We start from the raw sequence: 23,218 nt of genomic DNA on the forward strand, positions 1-23,218 counted from the left end.
GGCCCAGTGGGCACGGACACGCGTGCCCTCCAGCGGTCATTCTCGGGAAACGCCGCACGCGCCCCGCCCACACGCCCGCCCCTCCGCGCGCCTGCGCACGCAGCGTCTCTTACGACGCCGTAAAGCGGTGTGGCCGAACCGACGGCCTCAGTTCCCGGTGAGATTTCGGTGAGATCCCGCCCGCCGGCCCGCGACCCCTGCCCGCGTCAAGCTTCGACCGCTCCCCGAGCCCTGCCTGCGGGCCTATGCGTTCAGAGCCGGGGTATCGGCGTCCGTGTTCCCCGGTCCGCCCGCTTTGGCCCACTCCCGGGGGTCGCGAGCAGGGTGGGCCCCTTCCCTCCCCGCAGCGCTGCGCATCCCCGCTTCGCAGCCCTGTGCGGGCTCGACGCTCCCGCCGCCACCTCGCGCCAGCTCGTCGGCGCGGTCGCGGCTTCCCCAGATCCCCCCAGCCTCTGGCCGGAGCTGTGCATGGCGGGGGCGGGATTCTCCGTTTCCCCTCTGAAGCCCGGTGGCGGCACCTTCACCCCAGGATTGGAGGGCGGGGAGGGCGGGCGCCTCGAGCCCCCTCGCCCCAGTTCCCTCTGCCCACGACAGCCGTGGCTTCGTGCGCTGCCCGTGGCGCCCTCTCCTGGCTGCCGCGAGCTCGGCTCTGACAGCACGCCCCTCCCTCTAGTGTCCCTCCATCCAGCCACCTGTCTAGGGAATTTGGGGTGGGGGATCCCCAGCACCTTCTCTGGGCTCCTCTTACCATAGTAAACAACCCAGGCCCATCCAGGTCACCGCGGAGGCAGCCTTCCCTCGACACCTCGGAGCTGCCGAAGGGTGTGGGACTGGAATGGGGGCTTCCTTCATCCTCCTGGCTTGACCCAAGGATCTCGCCTGTCCCCATCCCCCTAGGCCTTTGGTCGTGATACAGCCCTTTCCTCCCTCCCGCTTTCTGGCTTTCCTAAAGGGGTGGGCAGGAAAGTTCCTGAAGGCGGTCAGTGTTGCAGCGCACGACGCTGGTGGGGACGGGACGGGGCGGGTGGGTGGTCCTCGGGTTTTCCCTCCGGCCCTCCCCGCCAGGGCCCCCTTCGCATCGCCGGTAACACCCGTTTCGTGGCTTCCCCGCAGGGCCGCGGCGGCATGGAGGCGCGCTTCACGCGCGGGAAGTCTGCGTTGTTGGAGCGCGCACTGGCGCGGCCACGCACCGAAGTCAGCCTGAGCGCCTTCGCGCTGCTCTTTTCCGAACTGGTGCAGCACTGCCAAAGCCGCGTCTTCTCCGTGGCGGAGCTGCAGGCGCGCCTGGCCGCCTTGGGCCGCCAGGTGGGCGCGCGGGTGCTAGACGCACTGGTGGCTCGGGAAAAGGGGGCCCGGCGGGAGACCAAGGTGCTGGGTGCGCTGCTCTTCGTCAAGGGGGCGGTGTGGAAGGCGCTCTTTGGCAAGGAGGCCGACAAGCTGGAGCAGGCCAATGACGACGCTCGTACCTTCTACATCATCGAGCGTGAGCCGCTCATCAACACCTACATCTCGGTGCCCAAGGAGAACAGCACACTCAACTGCGCCAGCTTCACGGCCGGCATCGTGGAGGCCGTGCTCACACACAGCGGCTTCCCTGCCAAGGTCACGGCACACTGGCACAAGGGCACCACACTCATGATCAAGTTCGAGGAGGCGGTCATTGCCCGAGACCGGGCCCTGGAGGGCCGCTGAGCCCGGGAGATAAAGGATGGAAAGAGCCCCTTTCCCAATTGTGTCTTGTGTCTTGTTTGGGGGCTTCAGAGATGCACTCAACACTGTGACCCACGTTCCTTCCCTAGGCCGTTGAGGGAGGCCGAGGCTCAAGCTTGTTTATAATGGGGAAGGTGGAGGGTCTGACCTGGCTTGGGCTTTCGGATAAGGCTGGGGAGTTGGGTGAGGCTGGGTGGTGGGAAGATAGGCCAGACGGGAGATGGTGGGAGTGCTGGCACTTATGGGATCACAGTTGGAGGCTGTCTCCAGGTGGAGGGGGCAGGGGCTGGGTTGAGATCAGGCTAAGATGGAGCCACAGCTGACCAGCTTTATGCCAGGGACCAGGGAGCAGATTCTTATGCTTCTGATGCCGTCTAGTGACTGCTGACAGTCTGTAGGCAGCCAGAGAATGTGCAAAGGAATGGATGTGCCATGTGCTCTTAAAACAGGGCAAGAGTGCTTGCTCCCTCTCCCCTTAGATCTTTGCTACTCAAATGTGGTCCAGGGGGGCTGAGGTTGTGACTCAGTCATGGAGTGCTTGCCTGATATGTGTGGGGCACCGGGTTTGATCCTCAGTACTGCATATAAATAAATAAATAAAATAAAGGTCCATAGACAAAAAAAAAAAAAAAAAAAATTTAAATGTGGTCCAGGGACCTGCAGCACTAGTATAACCTGGGCTCTTGTTCAAATGCAAAATCTGAACCAGAATCTGCATTGTAGCAGAATCTTCTGGGACCCTTGTGTACCTTAGTTTGGGAAGCAATGCTTTAGGGCATCCGAGAAACCTGGAGAGCTCTTAAAACAGTTGGCTGGGCTCCACCCCCAGAGTCTCAGATTCTGCAGATTTGGCGTGTGCCCAAGAATTTGCATTCCCTGAGGCGCTGGGAACTCCGGGAACTGTACTTTGAGACCCATGGCTATAGGGACTTGTTCTTGGTGGGGAGGTGTCTAAAGTCATCTTTACACTTAAAATGTTAATTTAAAATACAATTGATATACCAACACATTTTTATTGTTGAAAAACCAGAAGATCACACAGCCAGCCAGCCTTCCTTTCCCTTTTGCCTACCAGCCCATCCCTCTTCCTCCCCAGGAAACATCCTTCCAGATTTTGGTCAAATCTCCACTTCCTTTAACCCCCACTCTCAGGACCCACGGAGGTGACTTTTGAAGGGTTGCTGTTTAGGATGCTCCATCGAGCTGTCTCGTGGCTGAGGGACACTGACCTAGTCAGAGAGCAGTCCGAGCATCCCAGCAAGAGTGGTGTCAATAGGACAAATATAACTATTAATCTGGGTGCAGTAGCATGCACCTGTAGTTTCAGGAACTCAGAAGCCTGAGGCAGGAGAGTTGCAAGTTCCAGGCCAACCTCAGCAACTTAGCTCGACCGGGTCTCAACATGAAAATAAAAAGGGCTGGGAGTGTACCTCAGCGGCAAAGCACCCCGGGTTCATTCCCTAGCACTGGAAAAACAAAACAAAAAAACTTGATCACCTGTATCTTGAAGCACAGATGATCACAGAATAGTGGGCTGGGGGCCAGGGGCTGTGGGAGAGGCTTGGGTGGGGTGACAGCTTGGATCTGGGCTGAGGCGGCTGAGTCTAGGAGGTCGGCAGGTACGTATGTCTGGAGTTGGGAGTCCCGTGTTCAGGAGAAGGGTTTGGGCGCTGGTGCAGAGAGGAAGCCAGAGGCCTGGAGGAGGGAGTGAGAAGCTGGAATCCTGGTAAACATGAAGTGGGTGTGGAGGGAAATGCAGGAGTCTGAGCTTAGCATCCTCAGCCACATCCTGGGGAGCCTGCTGAGATTGGCTTCCAGGGCGGAGTGGTCAGACCGCAGGAGCAAGAGGCAGGAGGGGAATGGAGCAGCCAGCTCTGCCCAGAGGCAGTGAGGACGCCAGAGGGAGACAGGGAGGGCCTGTGGGACAGTTGGTCAGCCAGGAGTGGACTGCCCAGGGTCTGCCTGCTCCTGCTGAGGAGTAGGCGGCTTTGGAGAAGGGAGAAGGTGTGGACAAGTTGTAGGGATGTGGGGCTGACCAAGAGAGTAGAAGAGGAGGCTGTGGTCTGGCAGCTTCTGTTCACTACAGCTCTGACTTTGGGCTGCAAGTAAAGTCTCCTCTGGAGCCCCCAGGCTGGGGGCTGCGGGGAGGAGGATGAGCCCAGCACCAGTCCATGGTGATCCAAGCAAGTCACATCATTTCATGGGCTACCACGAGGCAGATCCCATGAGAGGTCATTTGCCCACAGTCATGCAGATTTATTAGTCAAGTATTTATTGAGTGCCTACAATGAGCCAGACACAGGAGACACAGCTAAGAAAATGAAGGTACCTGCCCTCCTGAAGCTCACATTCTAACTGGGACTGGGGAAAACGTCAGGGTGTGATTTTGTTTATTTTTTGCAGTGCTGCGGATGAGCCAGGGCTTTGCATGCGTGAGACTCATCTGCCACTGAGCTTCACTTCCGCCCAGGGTTGCGGTTTTAAAGTGGGTGGGTGGGGAGCTGGGACAAGCCCATGGAGAGCAGGGCCTTGGAGGGTGGATTGAGCAGGAGGAACCACATGCAAAGCCCAAGGCGGGCGAGCACGCATGCTCAGAATAGCAAGGAGGCTGGGGTGGCGAGATGGGAGTCAGGGCTTCTGCTGTCATCCAGGAAACAATGGATTTTTTTCCTGAGCTGTAAGGAAACTTCTGGAAGGTTTTGGGGCAGTGCCATGTGCCTATGGTTCCAGCTGCTCAGGTGGCTGAGGCAGGAGGACTACTTGAACCCAGGAGTTTGGGGCTAGCCTTGGGAACACAAACCCATCTCAAAAAAAGCGGGGGAGACTTGGAGCCTGGAGCAGAGGCCCGAGGGGGTGAGGCTGGGAGCAGGACCCAGGCAGTGGCAGGTGAGAAGTGAGCGGGTTCCGACATGGCTTGACCTAGATCCCACGAGCATTTCCTGCAGGTGCGGAGGTGTCTCCAGGGCAAGAGCAGAGGCCGGGGGGGACCCCAGAGTTGGCCTGACCTGTGGTCCTGACCTGCTTCCTCCCTCTGTGGCCCTAGTCAGTCTGGGTCCACCTTGGTGCTGCCTCGGCCTCCCAGGCACCTCCAGACTGGAGCTGGCCTGGGTCGCCAGGTCCCCTTCCTGTCCCCCTCTCCAGAGGGCACTTTGTGAGCACCTTCTCTGCACCAGCCCTGTTTGGACACTTCCCACGCGTCAAATTATGTCCTCCCATCCATGGCCCTGAGGCAGGGGATGTGGCTAGGCTCTGCTGCCTCGCCGACCGCATTCCCAGGGTCTGTTGGACCCCAGGGTCTGCATCTCCAGACGCCAGCTAACACCTAGTTCTTGTGGCGAAGGAGGAAAAGGTAAGGCAGAGAAGGTACAGACTCCACCTCGTAGGGCGTCTGGACACCAGGCTCTGGAGTTTCCAGTGTGGAGACAGAACCAGCCTGAGCTGTGAGGCAGGGACTAGAGTGGGGGCCATTGTCAACCATTCACCAAGGCAGGCGGGGCAGCAGGGGGTCTCTGTCGTGAGGTGCTGAAGACAAGGGGAAGGGACAGGGCACTTCTGATGGGGTGGGAGTCACAGACGAACCACAGGGTGGTCCCAGGTGAGAGCCCCGTGTCCTCCACAGCTCCCTGGCTGGCTGGGCTGCTCTGCTCCACCGAGGGACTCCATCCGGCAGGCTGCCAGCAGGCTCTGGGGGGACCCGGCCTTTGAAGGCAGGAAGGGGTGATGGCCAGCTTAGCCGAAAAGCAAGCGACAGGCCCTCTGGGGCACTGATGGAAGTGAGGACGGATTGTTTTGGGGGAGGGAGTCATGGGGGCCCCCTGCCTTGCTGGGGGTCCTCTGGGCCCCACTCTGGGCTCGACTTCCTGTGATCAAGGTGGGGAGGGCCCAGAGAGTTGGGCAGGGGTCTCTCAGAGCCCATGTGGGGGAGCAGGTTCTGATAGGTCCCCGGAGGCTGAGGGGGCTGGTGGCCCGCAGGTGGCCAGCCGCTCGCACACCCAGGCGTCCAGCTGGCTGCGGCAGGAGGCGTCGTTCCACTTGCCCGAGCCCCGCATCATCACGCAGTCCTCGCCCTGGTCCTGGTTGTTGGGCTCCCTGGGGTTCCAGTTGCTGGGGGGACAGGCTTCGGGTCGGAGGAGGGGCCGCCCCTCCCCTGCACCTGGGCCTGGCCCTCTGAGTCTGGGCCCTCCTGTCGACCTCCCTTCTCCTCCGGGCCCCCCTTTCTGCTGTGGCCGGCCTCCCTCCCTGCCTCCCCAACACCTACCCTGCAGCCTAAGCCTCGCCCTTCCACCCTGGGCGTGGAGCTTCCTCTGGGGTGCCGGCCACTCCCACCTTGCCCCTGTCCCCCGAGGCCCACTCTCACCTGTAGCCCACGGGACTCCCATCCATCCAGATAAACTCCCCCTCCAGGTCCAGGTCCCGGAGGCCAATCCAGGAGCCCCTCTTGTCGGCATGCTTGGTCAGGAAGTCCTGTGGGGCAGCACAGGCTGGAGGACTGGGGAGATGTGCCCGGGCCTCCCCTCACTCCGCGAGGCTGGGGGGGGACGCCAGCCCAGCCCCAGGCCCTGCTGCCCGCAGCCTCAGCAGAGCCCAGCTCACCTGCTCCTCCTGGCTGTGGACGCTGACCAGACGCCCTTCCAGGTCGCTGCAGGTGAACCGGGCCTGGACCCACCGCTTGGCGCCCTTGCCAAAGTAGTAGCACTTCTGTTGGAAGTGGAGCCACCGCTCGGGGCACGTGTTGCACGCAGAGCCTGGGATGGCACCCGGAGGAGAGGCTCAGGATGGCACCGTGGTGGGCACTACGGTGGGCACCAGGGGCATGGCGGGCAGGGTGGGTGCCCCCGGAGCCACTTGTGGGTTCTCCCCAGAGCCTGACAGTCCCGCAGGCCACCTTCTTCACTGGGCTCTGATGCTGCCCCACGGGACCAGTGCCACGGCAGGGACACCGGCACACAGCCAGAAGCACCTCTGTGGCTGAGATCTCCACCTGAAGTACGTCCGCAGCCAGACGCCCTGCCACGGCTGGCATCAGTGAATCTGTGGTCAGCCACACCTCAGACACCAGCACCGTGGCCATAACACAGCCGTGCCCAACACTGTCACCACCACAGTCCCCTCCGCGGACAGCGGCACATCAATCACCACCGCCTCCGTCACAGAGTGGGCACTGCCGGCCTCGCCTTTATCACCAGCTCCACCACAGACACCTGGTGGCCTGCAGGATGTCATCGCCAGCAGCATCGCCACAGAGACCCCCATGGTTGGCAGGTCCTTGACCACCGACACCCTCATCACACACCCTCCGAGGTCAGCAGCCCCTGCATGGCCAACCTCATTGCCACAGGCGCCCACTGCCACCAGCCAGAGTCTCCACACCAGGGCAGACGCCACCTTTACCAAGGCGCCAGCCCGTCTGTCACCACCGCCCACAGCGGCACGAGGCAGTGTCATGGTCAAGCCCACCAGCATGCTGTCCCTGTGCTCTGTCACCACAAATGGCTCCCGTGACAGCCGCGGCCGCCATCCCTGGCAGCACCCACAGACCAGCTCTCCTGGCCCCTTTCTGGGGAGCCAAGATGGCGTCCCTCTGCTCAGAGGCACTGGAGGGAGAAGGGACGCCAGGGCCAGTCCCCAAGCCTCCCGTGGGGGGCCAGCCTGGTCTCTTTCTTTCCTTTCTTCACCCCAGGGAAGCCCAAAGACACTGTCATGGTCCCCACCACTCTCAGGTGGGAAGCTAAACCCACTGTTACCAGACTGGTTCTCTCTTGTGTTAAAGTAGATTTCCTTTTTCCCATTTTTCTTTTTTCTTTTTGGTGCTTGGGATCAAACCCAGGTCTCACTCTGCCAAGCACACACTACACACTGAGCTACATCTCCAGCCCTAAATAGATCTTTTATAGGGTTGTGTAGGGAAGGTTCTGGAGCTGCGGGCAGACATTTGAAGGGCCTGGGCTGGAAACGGCAACCAGGTCCCAGGCCTCTGTGGGCATTGAACGGGAAGAGGACAACTCTAGGCCCTTAGAGAAAACTCCAGGGGCCGGACCTGGTGATGTGGGCTTGTGGCCCCAGCAACGCGGGAGGCTGAGGCAGGAGGATTGCTTGGCCTGGGAGTTTAGGCTGGCCTGGGCAGCATCAACGAGACTCCATCTCAATTAAAAAATAATAATAAAAGGAAAAGTTCAGGGAAGGCGTCTTGGCCGTTCGTCACACGGTCACCCTGAGACAGCACCAGAGCTGGTTGTGGGGAGTGGACCTCCAGCAGAGGTGGAAGTGGGGAGATGGGTCAGTGAGCTTGACCTGGAGCCAGCTTCCATGGCCCTCCCCAAGGGGCCACCGCAGGTTTCTTGCTGGGATTCCCAGAGCCACGCCACACCCCAGGGCACGGGACTTCTTCATCTGAAGCAGGGTCTTTCCTCCCCTCTACCCAGTGGGAGGAAGTGGGGGCTCCCCAGAGGCAGAAAGGGGAAGGTGGAAGGGGGTCACAGTGGGTCCTCTGCTCTCTGCAGCCTGCAGGCCTCCTGGGGCCACCTCCATCCCTGCCACCCCTGGGGAAGACCCTCCCTCTCCCTGGGTAGGTCACTCTACAGGAGGCTGACTGAGTGAATCCTGCCGATGACCCACCCCCATGCCCCTGCTAAGCCCTCTGGGCGGGGAGGACAGCAGTGCAGAGAAGCCAGAGGGGTCAGCGCCAACTGACCGACCTGGAGCAGGAGAAAGGCTTGGGAACCCCATGAATCAGCGAGGAGACGGTTGAATCAAAGGGCATCTCTGCCCTCCAGCTGTCCTCCTCTGCCACCAGCCTGGACCCCTGTACATCATCACACAGGGACACACCCCTCACACACACACAAGCCATCTCCAGCACACCACAAGGGACAGGTGCCCCCTCCCCACCCCGCCCCAGACGCACACTCACCCTTGGACACCAGTATCTGCATCCACAGCTTCTCTACCTCTTCCTGGAGCTTCTCCAGCGAGTCGGAGGCTGCGCGCCTCTGGTTTAAGCCTTGGGGCACCGGGAGGGGGCGGTGCTCAGGGATGACGGGCAGGCCCCCTCTTCACCCCCGACCCTCCCAAGACTCACTCTGGGATTTGGTGTCACTCAGGTCTGCTAGGAGTCTGTCCAGGTTCCAGGAGAGCTCGGAGTCTGGCGGGTGTGAGAGGGCAGGGCCAGAGGGTCCTTGGGCCTGGCCCCCAGTCTCACGGTCCCCGCCGTGGCCTCCCACCCAGTCTGTCCCCGCCCCGATCCTCACCCTGAGATTCCATTTGCTTCTGGCGAGCCTGGAGTTCTTGCATGTTCCGCGACAGCTGAGCAGCTGGTTCAGAGGAGAAGCTCAGAGATCCCGAGTCCCCGAGGCTGCTGTGTCCCCACCCTGCCCCCGGACGCTCTCTGGGTTGTCAGGGCTGCCTGCTCAGTTCCCAGGTTCTCCCCGACCCGAGCTCCCAACCACAAGAGGCTCACCCTGGGACTTCTGGGCCATTTGGTCGCTCTGGTACCTGTGCAGGTCCCTGGAAACTTGGGAGACTGGGGCACGGAGAGAAGCAGCATCCTCAGGAACCACAAAGACGGGCCCTTGAGCCCCTCCCGCCCCCCAGGCGAGGGGCCTCCTAACGTGGTCACTAGCTGCGGCTTTTCCTCCTTGAGGTTTTGTGGAGGGAGGTGGGCACAAACTCAGGGAGAGGCGGGCAGGAAGGGCGGGACCTGTGCACCCTCCCCTCGCCAGGGATGCAACGCTTTGCAGACCTGCTTGGTGCAGCTCCCAGGGAGCCGGCCCCGCTGCGCAGGGGGCAGGCGAGGCCCCAGCGGGGAGGCTGCTGTCCGCAGACTCGGAGGTGCTGCTCGGCACTTCTCCAAGTCCGCGGGAGGTGGGCGGCATGGGGGACACTGAGCCTGGGGAGGGGCAGCCCCAGGACAAGAGCAGGGTGACCCAGCCTTCACCATACCATTCCGGGCAGCAGAGACTTCCAGCTGTCTCAAGGTCCGCATGGTGTCCCAGTCTGGGGAGGGGACAAGCGAGGACTGCTCGTTGCTTCCCCTCCCCCTACCCCGACCTCTGGTCTGGGGAAGGAGGTCTGGGGTACAGCTCGAGGGAGCTGCTGAAAGGTCAGGGGCAGGGACGTTTGGGTGGGGGCTCTACAGGAGGGGCTGGCAGATGCTGAACTCGGGTTAGGAAGGTGCTGGGCTCTCCTGGGGCTAAGGTCTGGGAGGGGCCAAAGGGCCCAGAGGGGTGGGACCTGGGGCTGGAGGTGTCCTTACGCCACAGAAGAAGCAGGGTCAGCAGCCCAGCCCACAGCGCTGTGGTCAGCATGCCCAACAGGACGAGCAGTAGCCTCTGCCTGCAGCATCGCTTCCTGGGGGACTCCGAGAACCCTGCCCAGGGCGGGGGTTAGGGATCAATGACGGACACGGGGAGGCTGGGCCCAGAGCCCATCTCCCCTTCACCCAGAGCCCCAACATTCTGGGGGCACATCCAGAAGCCACACTGCAGTAGAGGGTCTCAGTGGACCCCCAGCTTCTCCTGCCCACTGTCTCCACATGCTGCTATTGTCCAGTGCCCCTGTCCACACTGTCCAGGGTGTGCCCATTAGCCCTTCTGACCTCTCTCTGTCTGTCTCTGCATCTCTGAATCTGCCCCTCTGGCTCTGCCTGTCCAGCTCAGTGCCTGCTCATCCTCCGGGGGGCAGTGAGTCTGATATGGATCTAGGTCATTTCCAGAAAGGCAGACCTGGGGCGGAAGCTGAGACCTACCCTGCCTGCAGTGCTGAGCCCCCAGGCTCACCTCCAGGAGGCTGGGTCCTCCTTTTCCAGTCCTTTCTGACCCACTGGTCCCTCAAGCTGTACCCAGATGCCTGTCGCCAGCCCTGAGCCCCTTCCCTAAATACAAGACACTGGTCCCAGTTCTCCCCCCATCTAGGTCCCCCAGCCCCTTCCCAGGTGTCGCTCAAGGCTCACCCCAACACCTGGGCTCCCCAAGGCTCTACCCTGACAACCCACTGTGGTCCTGCCCTGGTTCACCCTGGCTCTGAGGATTCATCATGCAAATTCCCCTCCGCCTGGCCTCCACTCCGCCTGGCCTCTGCTTTGCCTGGCCTCTGCTGGGCCAGGCACCAGCTCTGGGCTGGAGCCGAGTTTTGTCGGGAGGCTGTTGAGTCAGAACAGGGCAGGGCCCTGGGCTTCCCCCTCCCCCTGGCTCTGAGCCAGCAGGTCTTTCGAGGCTCACCTCCCATCCACCCGGGGCCTTTCTTAGAAATCTGCCCAGCTGACTAGAGAGGGCCTGGGGATGCCCCTCCTCTCCTGGCAGAAGTAGGACAGGGACCTGCTTTTGTCAGGGTCACCCCAGGGTCCTCCTACCTGCGTATCGCCGTCCCTCCATGGCAGTCCTGCTTGGATCCCCTGGCGATGGGACGCTCACTGCCTGCTGAGCTGCTGGCCTCCGGGCACGTCAACGTCACAGCTCCAGCTGGGATCTAGGTTTTACCAAGGCATCGAACTCTGGTTATGGGCACAGGACAGAATCTGGGAGTTGGGGGACTCAGTGTCCATCCGCTGGTTGTTTTCCTCATGAACTGAAATCAATATTGGGGTTAACTTCTTAGTTTGTTTTCTTGTCCATAAAATGGCGATATTAATAATCCTCAGGCTGTGGGGGGGGGGCGATTGCTCTGGGTGATTCTCTGAACAAGGGCACCCAAAATACCACCAGCTCTGACTAGGATGCTGGGCAGCCTCAGCCAAGGGTTCAACCTCTCTGAGCTGCAGTTTTGTCCTCTGTAAAATGGGGATGACGATACCACCCAACATATGGGGCTGTGACTTATGGGTTGAAGGAGAGAGTACATGCGAGGTGGGTCTTCGGATCCTGAACGTCTATCAAGCACCTACTCTGTACTTCCTCCTGCTGAGAAATGCAGACACTCTGTCCCCCAGCGGGCTCAGCATCCATTGACTCTAAGGCACCTCGTGTGGAAGAGTGAGCCTGGAGTCACAGCTGTCTCCTCCGCCCTGTGTGACCATAGGCAAGTGGCCTGCCCTCTCTGAGCCTTAGGGAAGTGGGGACAAGGGGTGGCCAAGTTCTGATTAGCTGTAGCTCCAGCCAGTTCTCCCACCATCACAGGAGGAGACAAAGTTGTCCCCATCCTGGGGCAGCTGGCCATGCCTGAGCCAGAGCTCTGGCATCTCCCAGGACAGGTGACTCAGTTTACCCATGTGTACACTGGGGGAGCAACACAGCCCACTCCACTGGTATGAAGGACCCAGTGGGTGCTCAGTAAGCCCCCTCCTCCCTCCATCGGGCCTCATTGTGTCCAGGTGTCTGCCTCACACAGAGGTGGGACTGGGATTGAAACCCAGGACATTTCCCACCCCCTCTCCAGTTTTTTTTAAATTTTTAATGTATCTGCCTTTTTTTTTGGGGGGGGGGTGCAGTGCTGGGGATTTGAACCCAGGGCCTTGTACTTGCAAGGCAAGCACTCTACCAACTGAGCTACATCCCTAGCCCATTTTCTCCAGTTTTTAAAAGGAAGATTTACTTAACAAGTTTCACCTAGTACAATACGTCTCAATGGAACTCACAATACAAGGAAAGATCTAAATCGAAGCCTCAGAATTTCATACGAATGACATGACCAAACTCCTGAAGTATTGAAACCCAGGACCTTCAATCAACCGTCTGGTAACAGCTTCATGGAAGGGTGTCTGCTGGCAAGTGGCAGGATGCTGACAACTGGCCAGCCTGCTGCTCTGAGAGGTCTTGTCCCTGCCTACAATCTTCCATGGCTCCCCAGCACCCTCCTAGCTCAGCTCCAGGGCACCCACCAAGCTCTCCTCTGCTTAGTCCTGCCTGCTGGTCGGCTTTCACTTCCCAAAAATGGTGGCCTCAGGCCCCTGGTTCTGTCCACAGTTGCCCCCTGCCCACCATCCACCCCTGTCCTCGGGCTGCGACCTCCGTCATCCCTGGAGGTTTAGTGGGAGGTTGTGTCTTCCAGGAGCTTCATAAGCCCTGACAGCCCACTCTGACCCACGCTCATGCACGCACACATACCTCCGAACCCTCACTGGAGCGGTGCTCCTGTCCTTTTGCGTGTGGGCACCAACCCCTAAGGTCAGCGTGGCCCAGGGTGGTGGAGAGAGGCTTGAGCTGCTGGGGACAGCCAGACCTACTGGGGGCTTCTACTTTCACAGACCTAATTATGGGCTCGCCACCTGGTTGACCGCAGTGCACACATGGTCTTTTCTGGGGCTCCCCGCAACCCGGGAAAGTCCGCACTATTATTACCCTCACTTCTCAAGTAAGGGAGCTGAGTGAGAGCCAGCCATGCCAACCCTCGCCCCCAAACACCGGAGAGGAAGGAAGTGGCAGAGTCAAGATCAGAACCACAGGCCGGGAACCTTGGTGTCTTACACATTTAGTTTGCACAACCACCTGAGAGGCTACGCTGTGGTTATCAATGCTGCCTTAGGGATAAAGGATGTGGAGCACAGAGAGGTTAAGTCATGTGCCCTAGGTCACACAGATCATAAATGACAGAGCTGGATCTGAACTCGGGCAGTGCGGGCAGCCCTAACCACAATACCACCCAGCCTCCTATTGACACGGACCCCTTGGCCCTCCATCTAACCTGCTCTTCATTTGTAAAACAGTTCTCTGATCCCTGGGGGAGGAATGTCCCTTTCCCCAGCCCCCACCTCCATGCCTCTTGCTCGGGAAGATGCCCACCCCCCAACCCCCACCAGGATTGGCTAGGCTGGCCTGTCCACTGGAGCTGGACATCTGTCTCCCCCATGGCAGAGAGGCACCTGGCTGCACTGTCCTCTGGATGGTGCCCTCCAGGACAGCAGGACCCTGCTGCTTGACAGGGGCTGGGCACTGGGCGGCCAGGGAGGAGGTGGGCGGGAGGATCCCCGAGGGGCGGCCTGGGCAGTGGCTGTGTTGTGGACAGTTGTGACTTGAGGTGTGGGTGGAGGGTCGGGAGGTGCTGTGGACAGTGCCTGGGCTCCTCTGGCGTGTCTGAGGGATAGTGTGCCGTCCCTCCGAGGGACGGGAGAGGAATCGTGGGAACACGTTCTGCAGGTCGGGTTGAGGATGGAGGACAGGATGTGATGCCCAGCCCCTTAACCCAGAGCCCAGCATCCCCACCCGCTCCTCCCAGGCTCCAAGCAGGTCCCTGCCCAGACTCAACTCAGGCAAGAGGATGCTTTGGGGCCCACGGGACCTGGCACACGACAGCCCTGCCGCTTCCGCTCCGGGGTACCGACCCACATCTCCCACACACTTTGGGGGAAAACAGGAAATGGGGTGGGTGTAGGTCTCAGGTCTGAGGGTGTTGCTTCTCCTTTCAGGTCGGGGTGGCTGAGCTGGGGCGGGGCCTTGTTCTCCCTGCGTCCAGGATCTGGTCTCGGCAGGAGCCAGCCGGGGTCCAGCCCAGACAACTCCAGCGGGGCCAACCCTGACCAGAACCTCATTTCCTGCTTGGGCCCCAGGAGGTCTGCCGCACAGAGGTCAGGTCTGGTCAGCACCGAGCTGAAAGGAGCCTGCGGCCCTGCCCCAGCCCTGCCCGATACAGCCCCGGGCTCCTGATGCTTCCCAGTGCAGGGGAGTGGGGAGGCCTGGGGGTGGGAAGGGCAGTCAGCATGCCAAGTCCAGGGGGCTTCCAGGAGGGCGTCCTTAAAACTGGGCTGCTCCTTTTCCACACTGCTGACCTTGGTTGGGAGCCACGCTGGCCCTCACCTGCTCTGTGCCAGAAGAATCCCTGTCCCCCCGCTGAAAACCACCTGTCAGAATCACGATTCACGGGACCTCCGGGGAGTAGATCCTGCCACGCGTCCTTTGGAGGGTGGCTCATTCCACTGGGCACCGCGTCCCCAGGTCCATGGTTGCATGAAAACAGAGTTTTACACCACACTGTGCAGGGTGGCTTCAGGCGGTGGAGGCAAACAGGGCCTGGTGAAGGTGGCTTGGACCCTCATACTGGAATCTGTTTTGGGAGGTGATGAGAGTGGACAGTGGACGGCTCAGGGAGGGGCAGGCAGGGCTGTTGCGCCTTTAGTTCCAAATGCTTCATGCAGCTGAGGGTCCCCCTAGGAACCCCCACCTCCACGCCAGCCAGGGAGGTCCACGCAAAGATAGAGGCCCATGGCCTCCCCAGCCCTGGTGGTCTGGCTCAGCAGCCTCTGTGCCCCGCAGGCTCTTCCCCAGGGGAGGGCACCAATGCCCAGTGCTGGTCAGCTCCACCCTGCAGGCCGGGACTCAGCCCCCACTCAGACACTAGGTGGAAAGTGGGAATTCTGAAGTAGGGTGAGCCCAGTGAGGGCTGCCGGATTTAGCAGTGTGAGGAACGTGGGGTGTGGGTCCCCCAACACACAGGTACACACTGCCAAGTCACAAACACACCCAACGCACACATGGCACAGTGAAAACACAAAGGAACACAACACACTTGTACCCAAAGAAACAGACACACAAACACAACACGGTTCAACACAACACACTTGTGTGATACGCACAGCAGATACAACCACAGACTTCTACACAAGATACACACAAAGAGACCACACAACACAGACACAATAGACATACACAGTGTGTACACATAGACACACAGAGACAAATACATAGAAACGTAGACACAACACAGCCAAATCACACATACTTCACAAAAAAACACACAGATGCCACCCACGGACATCTACGTGACACGCAAAATACAGACCATAACAGACAGCCAAACTAGACACACAACATGGTAGAATCACTGACACACATAACATACACACAGGCACACACAAAACACACAGCATAAACACACAGATGTAGACCCCACACAATCAACTGCAGGTACAAGAGACACACTCAGAGTGATACGCACACACAACAGAAGCACACATGCGTGCGCGCACAAACACACACACACACACACACACACACACACACACGCACGCGCGCGCGCACCAAGAGGTAGCGCTACAGACGCAGGCGAGCGCCCTCTGCTGGTCTTTCGAGCTGCTCTGGTCAGAAGCCCCGCCCCCTGTCCTCTGCTCTCCCCGCCGCCGGCCTGTTCTCCGGGACCCGGCGCTCGCTCCTCCTCTCCACCACCCCTCAACTATCCCCTCCATCTGCTGACCCCCCACGTCACTGCCTTCAGCTCAGGGCCCCTCTCCTGCGCCTCCTTTGTTCATCTTTTCCCTCCCGCCCCTCTCCCCTCCCTCTCCCCCCCTCCCACCTTCCCCGCAGGGTTTCCAGCTCCTGCTGCAGCCTGGCGCCCTGGTGGGCAGAGCAGCACACGGACCTGTCATTCCATCAGGGATGCAGACTGTTGTCCGATGTTGATGAGAGTCATAAGGCACATCAGAGGTGACAAAGGAGCTGGCTCAGTAGGCTGGTCTGACAAAGCCCTCTGAATGGGCCACATCTGAGAGGGGACCCCTGAGCAGGATGCAGGAACTGGCCTGTGGAGGTGGGCGAGGGGTCCCTGCAGAGGAACAGCCATGGCGAAGGCCCTGGGCCCTGGGGAATGGTGCTGGAGGACCACTGAGGAGGTCAGCATGCCCGAGCAGAGTGAGCCTGCAGGCAGCACCTGTCCCAGGCTGAGCAGGGCATTGCCACCCACCACCACTGGCCACCAACCAGAGGCCCGCAAGTCCACCCTGCTTCCTTCTGCTCCTGCCTCCACGCACACCATCTTCTGACCTGCCTTTCTCTTCCCTTACGTGTCTCCAACATCAGCCACCGTCCTTTGTCCCAGACAATGGCAGCAGTAGCCTTCATGGTGTTCCTGAGACCCCTCCTTAGCCCAGTCCCTGCACCACAGGTTACACCTCCTGTGTGTAACCTTCCATGGCTCCCTCTGCTCTGTCCCAAAGTTCCAGCTCCCTACAGCCTAGTGTTCAAGGCCTCTCCAGCCTCGTCTACCCCACTCCCGCCGAGACTCTCCAAGTGCCTGACTTCAAGAGCTCTTGGCACCTCCAGGTCTTTGCACAGGCAGTTGCCCCTGCCCAGAGTGCCAGTTTGCACAGAAGCGGGGCCCCTGGGTCCTCTGGATCACTTTCTGCAGCCCCAAGCTGTGTACCCTTCTTGGAGGGACCAGGGCCATCCTGACCCCTGAGGAGAACAGATCAACAGGAAGAGGGACGGGTGGTGGGATGAGAGCAGAGTGGAGCTGCTCTTTGACCTTCCTGGAGGCCGGGACTGGAGCCAGAGCCTGCGTGGTTTGTGTGTTGCTGGGGGCAGGGTCGGAGAGGCTGGGAGGGCTGGTACGTGTGGCAGGGAGTTCTCAGGAGGGGACAGGTGGGCTTCTCCACAGCCTCCCCTCTGCAGGGCTTCACAGAGCTGCAGGAGGGAGTCCTGGGCCCACCACCCCTCCCTCTGCCTCTCTCAGGTTCCAAGGGATGAGGAGGCTGGGACTTCTGAGGAGGGCCCAGGGCTGGATTGGGAGGTTAGGGGATTTCTCTCTGAGAATTCCTGAGTTCTCTGAGAGTTCGGGAGTCTCACCCTTCAGAGTCCCAGAAATCCTGGACTTCAGGCTCCACCCAGAGGCATCCAGTTCCTCAACTCCCTGGAGACCCAGGAAACCAGGCCTCTGCTCCCCGTTCCCCCACAGACCAGTCCTGGCTACTTGAGTCAGGACCCTCAGCCTCACCCTCAGAGATCCAGAGATCCCCGGCTCTTTAGGGATGTAGGAGACCTGGACCCCAATCCCACCCCCAGGGCCCCGGGCCCCCAGCTCTTCAGGAAGTCAGGACCCCAGACCCTTTCCTCAGGGACCCAGGACTCCAGCTCCTTGGGGACTCTGGTGTAGGTCGGTGTGTTTTTTCTTCTCCATTCCTGCTCCTGGGCCCCTTGGGTCTGGTAGGAGAGTGGGGTCGCTCTCTCCTGCTGGATACTCGCCTGGTCACTGCCCTCTACCAGGGACCCGCTGTGGATAAATGCAGGTGTGAGGTCCCGGCTCTGCCCCTTTATCTTCTCCGGGCTGCAGGGTGATTGCTTCTGGGACTCGGTTTCCTCATCTGGGAAGTGGAATAGGACGATTCTCTTACATCTGTGTGTGACGAAGCCTTCAGTGCCATTCTGGGTTCCTGGAGGCCTCAGAAAATGACTTTTTTTTTTTTTTTTTTTTAAACAGCCTTTTTGGAAACTCGCCTCCCATGATCCACCAGCCCTCTACCCAAAGGCTCGTAGTGAAAACCCTGAAGTCCCTGCAGGCCACGAGGACCCACAGGGTGGGCAGCCCCCAGCCCCGCTACCCCATTTGCTCCCTTCAACCTGCCCTGGCCAGCCTTTCTGTTCTGGGAGCCTAACACGACGGTTCCTTCTCACTGATGGCAGAGCAGCTGGTCCTTCCCTGGCTCCAGGTCTGTGCCCTCCGCAGGACATGACCCTGGCTGACACGCCCCTAGCCCGACATTACTGGTGGTGTGGTCTCTACGGCCCTTCAGGTGTCTCTTTTGCTTGTTGATCGTCCCCCACCCAAACATGAACCTCCCGAGGGCAGGGTAATCTCTCTGGTCACAGCTCTGTCCCCAGCCCCTGGCTCAGGGCCTGGCACACAGGAAACACTTTGTGGGCATCCCATTGGGGTGAAATTCCCAGGGCTGCTGGAAGAAATGACCACAAATCTAGTTGCCTAAACTCAGATGTATGATCTGTCAGTTCTAGAGGTTGGGAACCCAAGAGGGATCTTCCTGTCCTGAAGTTCAGATGAGGGCCGGAGGTGTTGTTCTGGAGGTGTTGGCGAGAATCCGTGTCCCACCTTTTCCAGCTTCTAGAGGCACCTGCCACCCCTTCCTCCATCTTTGGAGCCGGAAGTGCAGCATCTTCCAGTTTGACTCTGACTCTGGCCCTCCTGTCTGCCTCTCATGAAGACCCTGAGGTGACACTGGGTCCTTGGTTTTGATTTAGACATGAGGGGTCCCCCCAAAGCTCACAGGTGAGACAATGCAAGAAAGTTCAGAGGTGAAATGACGTTATGGGAGCCTCACCCAATCAGTGCGTTAATCCACCGACAGGGATTAGCCGGGTAGTGAGTGTAGGCAGGTGGGCTGTGGCTGGAGGAGGTGGGTCATCGGGGGGTGTGCCTTTGAGGCATAGATTTTGTCCCTGGTGAGGAACTCTCTCTTTCTTCTTCCTGATTGTCCTGTCCTGAGCCGCTTTCCTCCTCCACACCCTTTCCCCACGATGTTCTGCCTCCTCTTGGGCATAGAACAATGGAGTGGGCCATCTGTGGACGGAGACCTCTGAAACCCTGGGCCCCAAATAAACTTTTCCTCATCTAAAATTGTTTTGTCAGATCTTTTGGTCACAGCAGCAAAAAGCTGACAACTTCCCGCCTTCAAGTTCCTTCTCTTAATCCATCTGCAGTCTCTTTTGTCATATGAAGTCACATATTCATGGGTTCTGGGCATTAGGTGTGGACATCCTGATCCACGTATCTGTTTATCTGCGGGTAATTTCGCTGGCCATGATACACTAGGTAGACACTCTCTTTACCGTTCCCCCCTTGAGAGAGGCAAAAACCAAGGCTCAGAGAAGCAAAGCCACAAGCCCAAGTCCACACAGCAAAGTCACAGCCAGCGCCGGTCTCAGGTTCTGGGCTTTCTTTCTGCATCTGCCAAATCCATCTCTTTGAGCCATCTGTGTCCAGGTGAGGGACCTGGCTTTCATAGGGGGTGGGGTTGAGCCCCATGTGGACGGGGCTGCCGAGGGCTGGGAGAGAGTGTGGCCTGCCTCTGCTTTGGAGAGGCCCGGATATCTTCCCCAGATGCCTCCACCTTCCTGGGAAGAAGCCCTCGGGAGCTGAGGGGGTTTCCTGGGATCTGAGGGGAGAGTTAGGAGACTGGAAAGGTCAGGCTGCTCGTTCTTAAGGCTGTTTCCTTGGGAGTTGGCAACCGGGGTGATGTGAGGCCGGCACAACCAGGGACCCCGGCTGGGCTCCAAGCTCTCCACGGCTTGCTGACTCAGCCCCCAACAGGGCAGTCACACGGCACAGTCACCCAACAGTGGGGACGTCTGCTGCGAAGGATCGGTGCGGGAAGCTGGAAGGTGCCCCTCCCTGCCTCCACCCTCTGCTCCCCCGCACAGGCCCTCTTGGCCTTTCTGAGGCAGACTCTATTTCCCTTTTGCATCCTCCACCCCTGCCCCCAGGCCAGAAATGCAGGGAAAGAAGTTTCCCTTTTCTAGAATTTTCCATTTCCAATCTCACTACACAGGCACATCGCTTTCATTCAACCTCATCACCTCCTCCTCTCCCTGCCAGGTGGCAAACCCCAGGAGGGCAGCTACACCACCTGAACCCCAGTATTTCATTAAGACAGTTTTCAAGCATTCAGAAAAATTGAATTTCAGAAAAAAACACTCATCCCTACAGTCTGTAGTGAACCTCTCCAACACTTGCCTTGCCACAAATGTACCCATCCATCTGCTCCTCTTCATTCACATTTGCAGTTTGTACATTTCAAAATAAGTTGCAGACAGGACTCTACCTCATCCTGAAATAGCTCAGCCTGTAGGGCATTAATTGGAGTCCAATGCTCATTAAGTCCTCTCCTTTTTTTTCTTTTGGGCAAAATTAAGCAAACATGGGGATACCAGAGGCTGCGGTAGAGGGTGTTGGGGAGATACTGGTTAAAGGACACACAATGTCAGTTGGACAGGAGGAGTAAGTTCAAGAGATCTCTTGTACATTATGGTGACTATAGTTACTAACGATATATCGTCCCATTGAAAATTGCTGAGAGTAGATTTTAGGGGTTTTCACCTTGAAAAATGAATAACCGAGTACAAGGGACCCATGCCCATCATCCCAGCTACTTGGGAGGCTGAGGCAGGAGGCTGTCAAGTCAAAGGCAATAGAGTGAGACCCTGTCTCAAAATAAAAATAAAAAGGCTGGGGATGTGACTCAGTGGTAGAGCCCTTGCCTACCTTGCCTGTGTAGAGTCCTGAATTCAATCCCCAGTAGAGAAGAAAGAAATTAACCACATATGTGAGGTGATGCCTATGTTAAAGAGCTTATTCTAGCTAGTTTGCAATGTCTCATGTCCTACACCCGCATATACAGTCAGCCCTTCTGTATCTGTGGATTCCACATCTGTGGATTCCACCAACCCAGATGGAACATACTTGAAATAAATCTCATCTGCACTGAACATGCAGGCAGTTTTTCTTGTCGTTATTCCCTAAGCAGCCCAGTATGGCAACTATGCACATGGCATTTACGTAGCACAAGGTGTGCTAAGCCATCTGGAGATGAGTTGAGGGGTCGGGCAGAGGCTCAATACAAACGCTGTCCCACTGGCTGAGCGGGCTTGAGCGTCCACAGGTCTGAATTCCACGGGGTGACTATTACTTTGTATATCTTTTATGTATCTTTATTTGCCAGATAAAAACATAAATTTGAAAGTTACCTAAAATAAAAGGCACAAATCCTAAACATGTTTACTTCAAGATTTGATGAGCACATTCACCAGCATGCTCTAAACTCAAGAGCAAACAGAACATTGCCCCAGAAAGTTCCTCCAGGGCCCTGCCAAGGTGACCTCTACCTCTGCTCCCAGGCAGCAGTTCTTGCCACTTTCCTGTGCTAGAGCAGAGCTGCCTCTTCTAGAACGTGCTGGCAATGGCCCGTCAGCTCTCTGCTATTGTGTAGAAGCCGGCTGAGGTTCCCAGGTTCCTCTTTGCCAAGTAACCCTGGGGCCAAACTCCAGTGCCTGGCGTGGGATAGGTGCTGTGGGGGAGGAGAGGACCGCGTGCATGCGTCAGCCTAGAAGGTAAGTCAAGGCACGCCATGTGCGGAAACCAGGGGTGTGTTAAAGCCCCCGACGGTGGCCACCTGGGGAAAAAGCAGGAATTCTACTTGCCCAGAGGAGAAGGGCTCCCCAGAGGGTGTCCGAGGGTCCCGGGAGTTTATAGAGTGTAACGAAGAACAAGAGTGGGGTGTGGCTCAGCAGTATGGTGGTCGCCTCTCAGGCATGCAGCCCGGGGTTCATCCCCACCAACTGGTTAACAAGAGTGGCGCTGGGGCTGATTGGTCCTTGGCCACTTAGGTTATATGTTCCAGGTAAGAACTGCAAAGACGGAAAAGCCTCTGCTGGGGTCACCCCTTGCAGTGTTAGGGTGTCCGCGCAAACCTGCTGTACTAGGTCAGAAGGACCTAGGTCCTGGGGGACTTCTGCTTCATGCCTCAGGTTTCCCTCCAGCTGACGAGTTTTGTGGCATTTAAAATCCTTTCTTAAATGAAACTGCCCCTGCGCCTGAGAGACTTGTGCCCTGATCCACAGTGCTGGCTGGCAGCCTCCTCCTCGCTGTCCTCTCCTATCCACCTTCTGTCCCATCCAGAAGCCCCTCCTCGGGATCAGGCCCCAGTTCTTCTTTTCTTCTCATCCAGGGACCCCTGCTTTTTTCCTTAGAGTGTAATTCCAAAACTCAGAGACCCTTGGGACCCTGCACTCCATACTGTGAAAACCTGCGTAATCCAGAACACGTTTCTGCATCTTCCCGCCACCCTCCATGATCTGCTCAGCTTCTGGTTCCCTTCCTCTCCTCCGCCTGGGCTCTCGAACTGCTACAGTTTCTCTGGGGTCAAAAATACCTTCCCTGAGGATCTGGAACCCCTGTATCTTGCTGGTGGGAGTAACCACTTTGGGCAACAGGCAGTGTCTTACCAAGCTAAATGTTCATCTACCATCAGTCCTAGGTGTCTATCCCCAATGAGTGAAAACTTTACAAAATCCACGTGGCGTGGTTGGGATGTGTCCCTCCAAAGTCCATGCATTGGAAACGTGATCCCTAAATCCCTGTGGGGATGGACTTTGGAGCTGCACCCTTTGGGAGGTGACTATCAATAAGGTCATGAGGTTGGGGCCCCCATGATGGCATTAGTGGCTTTATCAGAAGAGGAAGAGAGACCAGAGGGGGCACACTGGCTTCGTCTCATCGTGACGCCCCTGCCATGTTACGCCGTAGACCACAGTTTGGACAGTGTTCCCTAGAGGCTCCCATGTGTTGGACACTTGGTCCCTAATGTGGTGAAGTTAAGAAAGAGTGGAACTTCTAAGAGGCGGGGCCTAGCGGGAAGTCATTGGGCCATTGGGGCATTTCCTTGGAAGGGATTAAGGTAGTTCCCCTGAGATCCTGGTTAGATCCTGGTTCTCAAGAGTACTTGTCATCAAAGAGCAAGACTAGCCCCTCTCCACTCTGGCTGTCATGTTATGAGATCTCTCCTTCTTGCTAGCCCCATGATGTGATGGAGACACAGGGCTCTTACCAGAGCAGCTACAAGACTGTGTGGACTTTAGTCTTCCAAACTGTGAGCTAAATAAACCTCCTTTCTTTATAAAATGTCCAGCCTCAGGTATTTTGTTTCAGCAATGAAAAAGACCAATACCTTGGTAAGAAGGCCTTCACCAGATGCTGTCACCCTGCTCTCAGACTTCCCAGCCTCCAGAACCATGAGTCAAACTTCTATTCTTTGTAAATTACCCAGTCTTGGGTGTTTTGTTAAGCAACAGAAAACAAACTGAAA

The 23,218-nt window shown here is 58.2% G+C and overlaps 2 protein-coding genes across 7 annotated transcripts; one reads left to right on the plus strand and one right to left on the minus strand.

Annotated features, from left to right (window-relative positions):
• The first annotated feature begins 98 nt into the window (after positions 1 to 98).
• On the plus strand, positions 99 to 1,725 carry TRAPPC5 (trafficking protein particle complex subunit 5). Of its 5 annotated transcripts, none has more exons than XM_079114920.1 (2): positions 99 to 168; positions 1,114 to 1,725. In XM_079114920.1, exon 2 carries the CDS (start codon positions 1,126 to 1,128, stop codon positions 1,690 to 1,692), a length of 567 nt encoding a protein of 188 aa, XP_078971046.1. In that variant the 5' UTR covers positions 99 to 168; positions 1,114 to 1,125; the 3' UTR covers positions 1,693 to 1,725. The 5 variants fall into 5 exon arrangements, with proteins under 5 accessions (XP_078971046.1, XP_078971048.1, XP_078971047.1 ...); XM_079114922.1 differs by having other exon boundaries at positions 108 to 157; XM_079114921.1 differs by having other exon boundaries at positions 124 to 262.
• Positions 1,726 to 1,865: 140 nt separating this feature from the next.
• FCER2 (Fc epsilon receptor II) lies at positions 1,866 to 12,882 on the minus strand. 2 transcript variants are annotated; one of them, XM_079114917.1, is made up of 11 exons: positions 12,747 to 12,882; positions 11,057 to 11,172; positions 9,962 to 10,075; positions 9,649 to 9,702; positions 9,167 to 9,229; positions 8,958 to 9,020; positions 8,789 to 8,851; positions 8,621 to 8,710; positions 6,304 to 6,455; positions 6,068 to 6,174; positions 1,866 to 5,814 (listed from the first exon to the last, which is right to left on the minus strand). In XM_079114917.1, the coding sequence occupies exons 2-11, from the start codon at positions 11,076 to 11,078 to the stop codon at positions 5,616 to 5,618; spliced, it is 927 nt and encodes a 308-aa protein (XP_078971043.1). In that variant the 5' UTR covers positions 11,079 to 11,172; positions 12,747 to 12,882; the 3' UTR covers positions 1,866 to 5,615. The 2 variants fall into 2 exon arrangements, with proteins under 2 accessions (XP_078971043.1, XP_078971044.1); XM_079114918.1 differs by lacking the exons at positions 11,057 to 11,172; positions 12,747 to 12,882 and adding an exon at positions 10,721 to 10,911.
• Between the last annotated feature and the right edge of the window lie 10,336 nt (positions 12,883 to 23,218).

Source organism: Sciurus vulgaris, assembly GCF_902686455.1.
Source record: "Sciurus vulgaris genome assembly, chromosome: 16".
Taxonomy (NCBI): domain Eukaryota; kingdom Metazoa; phylum Chordata; class Mammalia; order Rodentia; family Sciuridae; genus Sciurus; species Sciurus vulgaris.

Coding starts and splice junctions, on each gene's coding strand:
- TRAPPC5 (XM_079114920.1), top strand. CDS start 1,126: ATGGAGGCGCGCTTCACGCGCGGGAAGTCTGCGTTGTTGGAGCGCGCA.
- FCER2 (XM_079114917.1), bottom strand. CDS start 11,078: ATGGAGGGACGGCGATACGCAG. Junction 10,076..11,056: donor GGAGGGACGGCGATACGCAG/GTAGGAGGACCC, acceptor CGCCCTGGGCAG/GGTTCTCGGAGTCCCCCAGG. Junction 9,230..9,648: donor AGTCTCTGCTGCCCGGAATG/GTATGGTGAAGG, acceptor TCCGTGCCCCAG/TCTCCCAAGTTTCCAGGGAC.